We start from the raw sequence: 14566 nt of genomic DNA, 5'->3' as shown, positions 1-14566 counted from the left end.
ACCCAACCAAGACAATTGACAGTACACAAACATGTAGACATCTCAGTATGAATATGCGTAAATGATCCTCAATGCTTGTTGAGTTTAACCAATAGAATGAAGAAAAAAAAAAAGAATCTGAAGAGATTTTAATATATTTTTGTATTACTTTATAGTGTCCAAAGACATGCTCATCAGGTTAACTTGTGAGTATGAATGGTTGTCTGTCTCTCTGTGTTAGCCCTGCGATAGACTGGAGAGCTCCAGTCCCCCCATGACCCTTCACAGGAAAAGCGGTTACAGACTTTATAGTGTCTGTAGTTATGTACCCTCCCATCAATGTCGTGTTATTATTTTTAACTGTCTTTTATAACGCTCAATGTTGTAAATTAGGTGGTAAATAAAATTATAAGGAAAAACATCCCAGTGGTTTGCAAAATTTTATATGTCTCAGCTGCAGTGACAGATGGGAAATCATTTGCATAGTTGCAGGTTGTTATGGGCTCCAAAAATTCCCAAGTGAACTGAATGATCATCACAGTTCATTGACATCTGGTTTTATTGGTATGAATTACTCCGTCCAGCAGAGGGAGACTTACTGACTGCCATTAATGCAACTGTTGCCATGAATCAGAGGAGCTTCTCTTTTTTTTAATAAATTGGGGCCACATGTTTATGCTGGAACAAAGTCTTCAGCTGTTTGCTGTGCAACACATATTATCGCAGTAAATGATACAAACACATGCCTGTCCTTTTTTTTTTTTTTTTTAAACTCACTTAAAGGCAGTTATGCACATGTTGCATGGATTTAATTGCAGAAACAAATAATCACAGCACACATATTTATTGCAAACACAAAAGACTGTTGGGGTCACAACACTGGGTTTTATTAGGACTTCTTCTTCTTCTTGTTTACAGTTTTGGTACTTCCATGTTTGTGTGTATGTGTATTTAACTACATGATATGTGATTTGTGGGGATGTGGGAGATCTTTGTGATCTTTCTCCCCCCCCTGGATAAGACAGGTCTACATGTGCTTATGCTCTGAACAAACTACAGTAATTACACAAAAAACATGACATAAAAAAAGTTTTCAGAACCAGTCAAATGGCTTTGTCCTTTTATTCTATTTTAGCACCTTTAAATGTAAATACTGACTTTGTGAGGAGAGACTGAGAAACACACACTCAGAGCGAAAGAGAGAGAGAGAGACGGGGGGGCGGGGGGGGGGTTGACTGTTTCTGCAAAATGTGAATCCATACAAAGTAAAAAACAAAAACGAAATAAAGCCTACAATTTGTTTGGTACACATTCAATAATCATACACCTCTTCTCTGGGATAGTTATGGCCGTCTTAGCTGAGTGCTTACCACAGACAAAAGACTAACCAAAGTTACAAATGATGATTGTATATTTTGTGTATGTACGTGTCAGCCCTGCATGATTGTTCAGGTTTTTGTAGCTAAATGAATCTTCACCCATAAAAAGGTGATATGTTGCCATTTCAGTGCCTTGCATCCAGTAATGGTAATGACGACTTCTGTGTGTTTACGTTACACTGAAGGAGCGGATCCTTCTTTCACCCTATGGGTTCTAACTCAGCGGTGTAGAGTGTTACAGTTCCTCACTAGCATATCCAACGGATGAAGCGCTCAAAGAATGCAGGTTTGTTCAGCATGGAGTAGTCGTCTCCTCTAAAGACGGCCGACGAATCCCCTAGTGACACCTTCTGCAGCACCTCTTCGTCAAGGTCGGTTCCCATGGCGATTACGGTGGGAACGCCCCCTGCTCTCTTCATGGCACTCACACCCTCATCCAGCTGATCGCTGGCTGTGATGCCATCGGTGATGAATACAAAGGACACCTCAGCGTTGCGGCGTGTAAAGCGCTCCGCTCGAGAGCCACCAGCCTACAAACACAACATCAAAGACAGGAGATACTTTTAGGCAAGTAGCTTCGCTTAGTTTAAAGAGGGGAACAGTGCAAAAGAGTGAGTACTGTGAGATGAAAAGATCAATACTGCTCCAATATCAGTATAGACAGGAGCTTAGCTGGGTTCTGTGTGCCAACAGAAGGAAACATGCAAGCAATGAAAACCACAAGTTGTTGTTTTTACAGTCAGTTTGAATAAAATAAATGTGATTTTACATTTAAAATGAGTTAAGATAGGCTGGGGAATAAATTCCGTAAGCTAATCCCTTGGGCTCGAGTTTTTAGGATATATGGTAACTACTTGTTGCTGTTGCTAGCTTTTTGTTAACAGTATAGACTTATAGTTAGAGTGTAGTATCAATATTTTCAATATGAAAGATAAATTTAAAAAAAAAAAAACTAAACCCAAAAACATGACTCTGTCACAGCTTATCCACTTATAATGCAGGTTTTAAAAAAACAGTAAATCAGTAAAGTGTGTACATTTGACATACCTTAAACACCACATTGTTGACAGCATGGATGATGGCACTGCCCAAAGCAGAAGAGGAATCCATGTAGGTCACACGTGCCAGTGAGTCAGAGATCACTGTGAGATCGTGTGTGAGAGTGAACTCCACCCTCTGTTCTGTGGGGTTGCCGTACTGCAGCAGAGCCAAGCGGGCATTCCTCTCGTCTTTCTCCCCATTGGCCAGGATGAGGCGGCGGGCCACATTGTCGATGAACTCTTTCGCCCTTCGGTGGTTCTCCACTCCCATTCTCTCAGAACCATCCAACATGAACACCACATCCACCGGCCGCTGGACACAGCTAGCCACAGCAGGCTCTGGAACAGACACACATACATACATAATGTGGTGTTCAGTGAGCTACAGCTGGAGAACAGATGCTCTGAAGTCAAAGCCAGCAAAAATACACTGTAACATGCTGCTATTCCATACATGCTAGCTGCAGTCCAGCTGTTTGATTTCTTCTAAACTTTCGCAGACCAGGATTGGCCTCATCAAGAAAACACTGTTTTAGTTTGCTATCATTTTATTCCCTTGATGCAGCATAAAAACATGAATACATACCATTTTATTTAAAACAACATTGTTCACATTAGCAAGTTGCAGTCACGGAGCTGACACAATAACATTTGGTTGAAGCCACTCTGTGGGAATTTTCCTCAAGTCATCCTACTTTACAAGCCGAGCTACATGCGGAAAAAAACATGCACCAATCAATGGCGAGACATACAATGGTTCCTTCATTGTCAGTGCCAAGTCCATTAACCTAACATACACCAACGTCTGACTCATATACAGTATACTGTGGTATGTATGAAACCAGATATTTTCCACATGTCACACCCGTTCACCAACATGAATCATTCACATGGAAAAGAGTGAAGTTCGTAACCATGGATTTGTGCAAAACAGCAAAAACAAAATGGCACAGGGTGATTCCGAGAGCTTGTGATTCACAGTGGAAATGAGGCTTCATCAGAGAGCCACTGTACAACGTACAAGAGTAACATGAATGGCTCTACAGAAGACTCTGCCTCCAACAAATGAATGAAATCCCTTTTCCATTTGAATGGAAAATGTTCCTCTACTAAGATGGAATAAGTGATATGTATATATTACTAACAGACTATGCTTCTCTGAGAGACACCAATTCAGAAATATTCTATAAGGAAAGAGAGCATCCTGAACCCAAATTTAAACTTTTGGCCCATCAGTCACTATACATAAAGGCTGCTCTGAAAGCATATGACAGGACCAGCGTCATATCATGCGACTCTTTTGCATCAGCCCAGGTGTACAATGCCAACCATTTTAATAAAATCTATTCTATGTCCAGCAGTAAGCTTATTAGTCACTGGCATCCATAATGGCGAGGTAGCAAGGTTAGCACATTAGCATTAGCAAAGTCCCATGGCTTTCTCTGGGTCTCCCATAATGTCCCCATAGACATATTTGAAGGAGTCGATGAACAGTTGGGTCCACTGCTGCCTGTCCACTCCTTGGGCGAGTTTGGCTCTCTGGGCTGTGTACGCCATGGTTGCCACGCCAACCCCGTACTGCTGCTCACTCAGGCCGCTCAGCAGGCCGGCCACCGCCTCCAAAGAGGTGGGGACCTGTGAGGGGCTGCCTTCCTCGGCCAGTGGCCTCCAGGGGGGTGGGGCCTGGCCCACAGCGATGCCCCCTCCTGTAACAAGTGGGCGGAATAACACTGTGGGCGGGGTCCCACTTATACGACGCATCAACACAGCCAATTAAGTTGACGGAGGTTCACCGAGCTGCTCTAAAGTTTGACCGCCTCATGATTTAACTGCACCAGAATAAATGAGGCTCAACAATATAGATGACATATTCTAATGGCGTCATTATGCTTCAAACAAACTAGTCAGCACAAAGTTTGTCAGACAGAGATCAAAAGGAGTGAATGGCCACCCTCAAATGTGGGTTGAAATGCCTGAAATCCACTTGAAGTCTGACACGTTGTTTGACAAGCACTCCATCTGAAGCATATTGACCCTTGATAAAGTTGGATGCCAAGGCCTAGATGCTGAGACAGCGAGCAAAATCTCAGAAAAGGACACAAGGACAAAAATGTACAATGTATTTCAAAGTCTTACCTGATTTGCAGGGCAGATCAGGGCATACGATGGTTGGTTCTAAAGCAAAGATAGAGACAGTGTCAAAGAAAGACAACTAAGAGCAAGATTGCTTCTCATATGCCACTTTGGACATGTTCAACATGATACTTGTTTCAAGTGTGTGAGATTACCTGGGCAGAGCACATGCTCAATCTTGTCAATGAACTCCTCAGCCACAAGGTCTGCGAAGCGCCTCATGCCCATCACCCTTCCGCTCCTCTGGCAGGCGATGCTCTGCAAACTCTCATTCTCCTCAATTTGCTCAAACATGTCTCCGATACCAATGGCACTCACATCAACACTGGGATCACTGCTCACATGCACCAAGACACACAAACACAAGCAATGAGATCTTTCTCTTTTTTTCTCTTCTTTTTAACCGACATGTCTGAATCTCAAAACACAGCTCCAGTGGCACCTGCAGAGGTAGGTGAGCAGCTTGTCGTCATCTCTGGGGTCAAAGCGTCCGTCAGTGATGACAACAACGGTGACGTTAGCTTTGGCTCTGCGGCTGTCCCTGATCAGGTTGTCGTAGGCATACTTCAGAGCGGATGGAGTCCACGTTCCTCCAGCAATCCACTCTAAGCGCTTCACTGCATCCTGAACAGTGGAGGACACAGGGTGTGGGTGATGGTGTGAATGTGCTGTGGTATACACGGCGTGGTTAATACGATGTGAAAAACTGTAAGTTTTACATTCAGCTATCAGGGTAAACTAACTTGCTGTATGGAATAATCCTCTTGTTCCTTTTTCTCATTGTCAACAATTCTAATGAAAAGGATAAAACCAAGCAAAAGACTCTTAGGCTGATAAATGTATCCAAAAGGAATAGACAAAAACTGCACTGGCTTCAAAAGCAAGTGGGTCATCATAGATCTCCATGTTAAAATGCCCAACTTTATAGGAGAAATAAATCAGCCTAACAAACTGTTATGTCTCTTTATTAACTCTAAAGCTATTTTCCAGCTATGACAACTATACAGGGGTCATTTTTTAGCTCACTAATTTAAATTATATTAACATTTACATTTAGGCATAATTAAGGACATTGCCACTGTGAGTGACAGGTGGGTGCCATCACAAGTCACTCAACTCCACTGACAATCCAACTCTTTGCCTATTTTTGGATTAGTCAAAAAGGCAGAGTCAGGTACCACCAAGATGGTGCCTGCTGGATGCACCACACTGAGCTTCAGAACTGCTCTTCAGGAAGAGTTTCAAATAAAATGACCAAAACTAACAATAAGTTAGGTGGTCTATTGGTGCAACTGTGCTGTCCTGTTGACAGAGTTCAGTGATTCTTACTGAACATGTAAATCAGTACAAACAGGCATAAATATATAGTTTAATTTCCCCCAAAAAGGGCTAACGGGGTCCTTTGAACGCATGTATGTTGGGGAGTATTTGTAGCTGTGCACTAAAACATTTGGTGTTATAGTTAGTGTTTCTGGCTGCTGGATTGTTGTTGGTTACTACAGTATACTTTCATGTGGTTTTTGGATGAGGAGAAAAATATAGACTATGGTAGCACAAATACTTTAACCCCTTAACGCCTGAATTGATTTTTCAATTATATAAAGAAATTAATTATTTGTTTTTGCTTACCACTCCGACCGGTCCTACGAGAAACTAGTGCTTGCAAATGGTTCCTAGGAATTTTTTGAATGTGCACAAACCGACATTAGAATATTACATGCGTTATTTTGGCTGCAGTCTAAGCCGAAACAGTGCATCGCAAATTCGCGACACTAGGCATGAAGGGGTTAAGGTGGGTCTATCATGTTCTGCGCACCAGTTTCTATGCACTGACACATGGGACATGTACACATATGCAACTATGATGGCTTCAGTCTGCCTTATGTGTTTTGATGGAGACTGCATCCGATCAGCCTTGATTAATTAAGAAACATCTGGACAAAACACGACGAAGATGAAGGACCGCCTATGCTACACCATGACAATACATTTGAAGCTGTCTACACGTGTTTGTGTCTGTCTGTGTGTTAATGAGACCTTGAAAGCAGACAATGAGTCGATCTTGGAGTCGTTGAGCTTGATGGCCTGGAAGGTTCCACTGTGACTGTACTGGACAACTCCTACCCTTGTGCCTGGGAATGAAAGCGACAGTGTTATTACATGGTTTACTTGACAGGGCAGCCATCTTGTAAAGGTTTGTCATTGTACATTATAATTCTGACAAGCACGTCTACCTGTATCTGAACTAGGGTCTTTGGCAAAGGATCCCAGTCTGTTGATGGTGTTGATGACAAAGTTTTTCTCCAGCGTGAAGTTAGTGAGACCCACTGACTCTGAGCTGTCAATAACAAACACGATGTCCAGGGCTCCGCAGCGTTTCTCACAGTCTGGAGATAAAAACACAAACTGTAAGGATCTGACAGACTTAACAGATTGTTTTAGATCATGTATGGTTATATAGCAGTAACTAAACTCACCACAGCAACCACATGTCTCTCTGATGTAGGTCATGACATCACATTCCTGCAGGAAGCAAAAAAAGCATCATTATATTCATCATTAACTCTGTGAAGTTCTGTTGATGTGATAAAACTGTGATGAGATGAATGTTCTTACAGTGAGACCTGGATCTCCCTCGGGGCCAGGATCCCCCTGTAGAGCAAGACATCATATAAAATCACACCCTGCTTTTCCCACTTTGTGTATTGATATTGATATTGATATTTTTGATTCATCTACAATGTGTCAGAATGTCGGACACCACCTATATATGCAGTTTTGGCACACTTACGTCACGTCCAGGATCTCCTCTTGGTCCTCTTGGTCCAGGTTCACCCTGGGACCCTGGGTCACCCTGTTGTAAGCAACGAAATCAAAAATATATAACTATACATACAAATTTTCCTCAAGTGGGAGGACACAACCAGCAACAAAGAGTTACTTACTGGTTCTCCTGGAGTTCCTTTATTTCCCGGCTCGCCCTTTTGTCCACAGTCTCCTCTGCTGCCACGAGGTCCACGATTGCCCTTATCTCCTCTCTCACCCTGCAGATCAGCAGGTAACATTTGTGTCAGCTACAGTCAGTAACCTTCAAGCTGGAAAATGGAAGCCGAGTTAATGAATTTAAGTATTACAGTTTTTCCCCTTGATCCAGGATAGCTAAAGCCAGGCCTTCCAGTGTCTCCCTGAATAGAAACAAAACAAACAGTGAAGACAAAGTACAGCAGCTACACACCTGATAAAAGATCATGGATGAAGCTACGGTAGAGACATTCACACAAACCACTAACCTTCGGTCCAGGCGGGCCAGGGTCTCCTCTTGGTCCAGCATCACCAGCATCACCTCTGGTACCCTACAATACGAACAGCTTTAAAGCAAACTGACTGAGGTTATGTACCCTTAAAGCCATTTTTTGATACAATTCCCATATGTGACCTACGTTTCTCCCTGACTCTCCTGGCGGGCCTGCTGGTCCTCTGGGTCCTGGCAAGCCACTGTCTCCCTGTTTGGAGAAGAAAAAGTTGGCAGCAGGTGCAACAAAGGCGTATGGTGTACTTATGAACATATAGAGCTTTAGTTCCTACTACCTTCGATCCTTTGTTTCCTGATTCACCTCCAAGTCCTCTCGGGCCCTCTGGCCCCATTTCACCCTGAAACAGTCAAATTAGCCTTCAGTCACCTAGTGGTGCAAACTGTAGCACATCTGAAGATAAGTAAGTGGAACCCTTATGCAAAACGTTTACAAGATAGAAATGTTACATACTTGTGCCACTGTGAAAATAGTTCATACCTTTTCTCCCTTAGTGCCATCTGGCCCTTGTGCACCCTTCTGCCCATAGTCTCCTCTTCTCCCCTGGAAAACAAGAGCCGTTAGAGCCACGAGACATCACACAGACTAAGAGGCGATTGACTGCAAGTGAATTAAGTGATCTTACTGGCTCGCCTTTGCTTCCCTGCTTTCCAGGTTCTCCCTAGAAAACAAAACACACAGATGAGCCACTTGATGCAACAGAATTTTGTATATCTTGAATGTGTTTATCTGTAGAGATGCATCTTACGTCTGGTCCTTTCGTTCCAGGAACACCAGGTGATCCTGGACTTCCCCTCTCTCCCTGCAGATGATACACCAGAGTTTAGCCTTTTATGATGACCTCTGACCTACCTCTCTGTACCAGCGAAAGGCAGCGATCCCTGCCCCTGTGTTCTGGTTTACCTTTGGTCCAGGGTCTCCAGATGAGCCAGGGGGACCAGGTCTTCCAGGGCGTCCAGGATCTCCCTGCAGACAATTGAGCAGAGTTTAATCACTGGATGGAAGGACAGTGAATTGTGTTCTTACACTACAAGGAAGTGAAACAGTGTACCTTCTCTCCATCGGTTCCTCCAAAACCACGTTCGCCAACGTCTCCTGAGTGACCGTCGGGACCCTGCAAATAATCAAACACAGACCATAAATAGATCATAACACAACAGCATATGGATGTACAAGTCGTTTTAAATTGTATCCAATGTTGTACCCTGTCGCCAGGATCTCCTTTGCAGCCCGGAGCGCCAATCCGTCCAATTTTACCCTAAAATCAAGAGGATAACGGAAAATAACTGCATTACAAAATAATCAGAATTTCTCAGTTTTGAGAAAATTTCAAATTAGATGTTCCCTAAATATCACAAAGAATGGTCATTCTTTCAAAAGTCTACCTTCTGCCCATCCGTCCCATTGCGTCCTCCAACGCCAGCCACACCCTATAGACAAAAAGGGAAGGGTAATATGAGAAGGATGAATCACTTTCTAGTATTAATGATACTGATACAGAGTTAAGGGATTTTAAATAGAAAAAAATACACATACCTTTTTCCCCTGAGTACCAATCTCTCCCTGTGATCAGACAAAAGATGTATAATGCATTAACAGGTTATCATCACCTTTTGCCAGACTTTACTACTACTGAATATTGTTTTTGTAAAAATTGAGTGAAAGGAGATATTTGGATTCATTGAAATGGAAACCGATGACTCACTTTTTCGCCATTGAGACCTGGTTCACCCTAAGGAGAAGAGAAAAGGAACGTCATAATACAGTCTTAAACAGTGTTGGTTATAGTGAAGTGAATTAGGGGTGAATGTGTGCTTCTTACTTTAATACCGGGCTGACCAATGGGACCCTCAATACCGGGGTCTCCTGGGCGACCTCTTTCTCCTTTTAGTCCTGGGTCGCCATTGTCTCCTTTAGCTCCCTACAGTCAAAGAGTGTGAAGAGGAAAATGATATATGAGAATGAAAATGACTTGTATGTAATCGCTGTAAGAGTGTGTGCGTGTTTAAAGCTCACTTTCTGCCCTCTGTGCCCTTTTGGACCAGGAGGTCCTTCAGTCTCCAGACAGGACACATTGTAACACTGTGTTAAATAAGACATGAAGAGAAACAGTCAGTGATGATACAGGAGAGCGGCTGGATGCCAGATCCTGAGGTTCCTTTCACTTTTATGTGATATGTTTGATCACTAGTTATGTCTCACCTCTGCATACGCCACATATTTCTGTGAAGACAAAAGAAACAGAATGTAAGTAGAAGAGTTAACAGCCATGTTTTAAATGGGAATGTTTGTATAATTGTGTGTTACCATTGTCTTGATAATACGGTCAACAGTGGCCATGTCTATGATGGCTCTGCCCTGGCTCAGATCCACCGCCATGAATTCCCTCCTATAGACCGCCGCTGGACTGTTAGCAATCTCCCTCAAGGCTGTCTCCTCAATATTCTTTGATGCTGCTGCCACGACAAACACCCTGATGCCATTCTCACGAGCCTCCTCTGCTGCCACCTTGATGCCCCCACATGGGTTTCCAGTCACATGGCCATCAGTGATGACCACAGCAAATCTGTGGACTGGGGGCTTTGTGGGTGAGCGCAGCATCTTCTCCGTCATGGCTTTGATGGCGCAATCAGTATAGGTGCCCTTTCCCAGATATCGGATTGCCGCCAGATTCTGGAAGCATGGACATGTTGACATGAAGACTTGGTATATGACATATTACTTTTGTATCATAGTGATGAGGAGTCAGAAGAGCAGATACCTCTGTCATACCTAATCCAAAAGGAACCAAAATCAGATTTATGGCACCTCTAAAGCTCACATATTTGCACAAAATATTGTAGTGCAGAAGCAACAATCCACCTCTGGTTTTCTTGGTGGGGAGTAGTTGTCAACTTGTGAAGTTGCCATAAGGTTACCACTGCCAGCCAACAGGTAATATTTAGCAGTTAAGCAGTTAGTTGTTAATTTTACACTTAGTTGTTGCGTGCAACTTAACCAACCAGCTTTAGAGGTGCTCCTAGGTGGATAAAGTTTCTGCTAAACAGAAGTGACCCAAGAGTTTCCCCTAGTTTACAGTCATTATGCCAAGCTAAGCTAAAACACTATTGCTTCATATTTCACGGACAGAGGTAAGCAGTTAAAACTAAACATTTATCTAAACTTTTTAACATTTTTAAAGTGTGTGTGTGTGTGTCACTCACATTTTTGAATTCAGTCCTGGATGTGGTGATTTCGCAGAAAAAGTCTTGTGTCTGGGAGTAGTGCAGTCCACCTATGTTCCAGCTGATCTGCACCACCCCCCTGATTTCCTCATCCACCAAACGGTCTACAAACTCTTTAGTGAATTCCTATAGCAACGAGACACATGCAGTGTGCTGTTTAGAAATGGTAACACTGTCGAGATAAACTGATTTATGTTTCTAAGACTTAAGTAACAGAATACTAAAAACTGAGGGACCTTGACACTTGACACCAGTGATCCAGGAGGTGACTCCTGCAGGGCAATGGTCTCAGATGTGTCGATGGTGAAGTACACGTCTATAGGGCACGGTTTCGGACCTGAAGAAAACACACATACAAAGCATACTTATACCTCGATGGAACGTTAATTTGTATTTACATAAAAAAATGTGCCATGTTGTGTCAGGTGTTATTGTGGCTCTGAAGACTTGAGTTTCATGGAACCCACCATCGTTGCACCCTGGTGTCTGGCCAAGAGCCAGGGCTCCAAAAAGAAGACAGAGCACGATGACCTCTAACCCCATCATCTTCCTCTTCTCCTGTCTGACACAGAAAGACACCACACTCCTGAGTAAAAAAAAAACAAACCAAAAAAAAAAAAAACATGTTTGATTTCCTCTGAAAATTAATTAAACAAGTGACTGATGACAAAAAAATCTAGCACATTAAGAAAAGAAAAGGAAATCCAGATAATATAAACACACATGGGCTTATTCAAAGATTTTAAAGAACGCAAACAAAGAGCCTAGGAGAGTGGTAAAAGAAACCGGACCTTTTAAAACAATACAGTCAAATATATAGTATTTCACCTGGTGTATTATTGCTGTCGAGCAGAGCTATTTCTTTGTCAAATAAATTCTCAAAATTACCAATTTTCTTCATGTCTGTTCTGCCTCTGGTATCAGTTTAACGGGCCCACAAACAAATCGGACTGTTGCCCAGGAAACAAAATGGCTGCCGCACAGTTATGCAATAAATTTGAAAGCGTCACATGAGTTGGACATGGTTCATGGTTTTTCTGAAGACATTAAAGGAAACAGCTAAAACTAGAGTAAGTGACCGAACATTAACTAACATTTGTCACATCGTTGACAATTGTTACATAAAACTGGACACAAAGCTTTATATGTTACTGACCAAAACAACTGAGGATATTCAGAGAAAGTCACTAAACTTATGCAGGCCTGAGTCTGACACATTCCCAGTTTGACTAGATGAGTCCAAGTCTAGGAAATGGGAATTGGTTAACTTATTATAACATCACATGTTATTCTGTCATGTGATGTAATTGAAAAAAAAATAAATAAAAAAATTGTTTATTCTGGTGATGACATGAAAATTACTCCAGAGGCATCTGGGGAGCAGGGATTCATTAAATATTTTTGTTTCACAAGACTCCAGCCATTCTGCTCTCAAGAGGATTTCCCCGCCCTCACATCAAACCTGGGCTTACGGGCTTTCATGGCCAGATTGAGATGGTTTGTCTTAGATGCACCATCACCTGGATGACTGAGAATCTTCACGGACACATTGACTCATCAGGGGGACCTTGACACACTAACCAAAACCACGCAGTACCTTTTAACACAGATGTCCATGGCCCATCTTCCAGCCTCCTTATCATTTCAGGTGTGTACATTGCAATATACATTTACAGTCAATCAAATGACACACAAACCAGTTGACGCACAACTGTCGGGGGGTTGATTCTCTGGGACACATAATATGAACAAAAAAAGCCCCAAGATGGTCCTCTGTCCATGGTATCCACCACTCTACACCAGCCTGAGCAACTGCCATCTACCAAAGGTCATCCACTGCCAACTAACTGTTGAACACTGCAACATACCGTTGCATTACTTTAATAGAATTTCCATATGAAATCACACGATCAAATCATTTTCAACCAGCCGAACACACAGCTGCACAACAAAACACGTGACAGCTTAATGGAGGCACAACCCAAACAGCATCGTCTTTTTCTTCAGCTTTACCACTAAGGACGTTTTCAGGCGCTTGATTTTAGGCTTCCTTTTTTGATGGACAGTTTAAAATTTGAACGCCACCCAACACTTTGGCAGGCACACGCTTTGCTGTGGCTCCCTCTAGCGGACAGACGGCTGCGAGCTGCGGAGCAGTCGCTCCTGCAGATAAGACCACTTCTCTCCCACAGTCCGGTCCACCAGAGTTGGTGGAAATCCTCATAGCATTTCATCAGTGCAAAGGTAAGTATCACGGGGAACACACGGAAATATCAGCACGACAGGCAGAGCCCAACTTCTTTTGTTTGTTTTTGCAAACAGTTTGTGGAGTTTCAAAGTAACTTTGTAGCCTATCCAAGTTGGTTCGCACAACAGTTTGGTTTAGATAAGAAAACAAATAATTTCAGTAAGACTTTTAAGACAGAAGAGCAACAGCTAAGAAGAGGGACAGATGCACAAGGGAAAAAGTGGAGACAGACATAAAGTTGTTGGCACATTGCTTGTGCGTAAAAGTACATCTTACCCGAACTCTTTGCAACTTCAAAACTTCTTAAGTAGCTGATCCCCTGTTGATTATGTCCTCATCTCATCTGGAGGGAAACCCGAGACAGAAAGGGGGGATGTGGGAGAAGAAAATGGGAAATAAAGTCCTGGATGCGCGTTTCCTTCGCGCAGAAGAGCCGTCCGTCCGCACTCCTGTCCCGGTCCAGCCCCAGCCACAAGCAGTGATCCCTCCTCCTCTAAACGCACGGCGCAACCTCAGCGCATACAGCCGTCCGCTTGGGGGCGCCGTGGCTCCGCTGGAACACGTGAGTGCGCGCGTGCGTGTGCCCTTAGCCTGTTGCACCACTAGCATACTACAATGCAAAAGAGAGGTCCAGGGGTAGCTGGACTCTATCTGCCACAGATGTCAGTTTAGTATGGAGAGATGTGACCGTCTCATGGAGGTGGCCCTCTGTCGAACACATGGCATTGCCCTGGGGATGCACTGATCTTTTTATGTCCCGGAGATAGAGCATTCAGAAGGTTTTCACTGTTAATCTCACACATGTGGTGTTCCAGAGTGAAATAGAACAGGATAAAGAGCAGACTTAACCCCCCCACACGCCCATACCCATAAACACACACACTCACAACCTCCCCTTGCTTGTGTCTGGTGGTCTGTTTGCAATTAGTAGGGCCAGCAAGAGGAGTTTATACCAGGTGTAAACACTGGCAGGCTGTCCATTGAGTCTGCTCACCATGTTTATACGTATGTAGGTGCTTCACTTAACCCTTTGCCTATTTACATGTGTAAAAGTTACAAGTGCAAAGTGGGAGGTCTCAGCTTTTAGAGGATTTCCCATGAATGCACACATCTGCGCAAACACATGTGGATGTAAAGCATGTTTTATTTCATTTCATCATCGCTGATTACGCCATGTTAGATGTGGCGTATAGAACCGGCCATGGCTGCCATATGCAGTAACCAGTAACAATACCACTAATATGTTTTCCAG

The 14566-nt window shown here is 43.2% G+C and overlaps 1 protein-coding gene across 2 annotated transcripts; it reads right to left on the bottom strand.

The window, feature by feature from the left end:
• Window positions 1–821: 821 nt before the first annotated feature.
• col6a2 (collagen, type VI, alpha 2) lies at window positions 822–13815 on the bottom strand. Of its 2 annotated transcripts, none has more exons than XM_084546150.1 (32): window positions 13591–13815; window positions 11534–11652; window positions 11303–11403; window positions 11046–11192; window positions 10150–10515; window positions 10045–10065; window positions 9859–9924; window positions 9665–9763; window positions 9548–9574; window positions 9379–9405; window positions 9228–9272; window positions 9047–9100; window positions 8894–8956; window positions 8746–8808; window positions 8591–8644; window positions 8468–8503; window positions 8323–8385; window positions 8120–8182; window positions 7972–8034; window positions 7822–7884; window positions 7666–7716; window positions 7477–7575; window positions 7323–7385; window positions 7148–7183; window positions 7009–7054; window positions 6766–6918; window positions 6569–6663; window positions 4974–5155; window positions 4687–4865; window positions 4535–4573; window positions 2406–2737; window positions 822–1888 (listed from the first exon to the last, which is right to left on the bottom strand). In XM_084546150.1, the coding sequence occupies exons 2-32, from the start codon at window positions 11610–11612 to the stop codon at window positions 1607–1609; spliced, it is 3057 nt and encodes a 1018-aa protein (XP_084402276.1). In that variant the 5' UTR covers window positions 11613–11652; window positions 13591–13815; the 3' UTR covers window positions 822–1606. The 2 variants fall into 2 exon arrangements, with proteins under 2 accessions (XP_084402276.1, XP_084402275.1); XM_084546149.1 differs by having other exon boundaries at window positions 11534–11628.
• Window positions 13816–14566: the final 751 nt, after the last annotated feature.

Source organism: Chelon labrosus (genome assembly GCF_963514085.1).
Source record: "Chelon labrosus genome assembly, chromosome: 6".
NCBI classification, from domain to species: Eukaryota; Metazoa; Chordata; class Actinopteri; order Mugiliformes; family Mugilidae; genus Chelon; species Chelon labrosus.
This window is presented reverse-complemented; position numbering and strand designations above follow the sequence as displayed.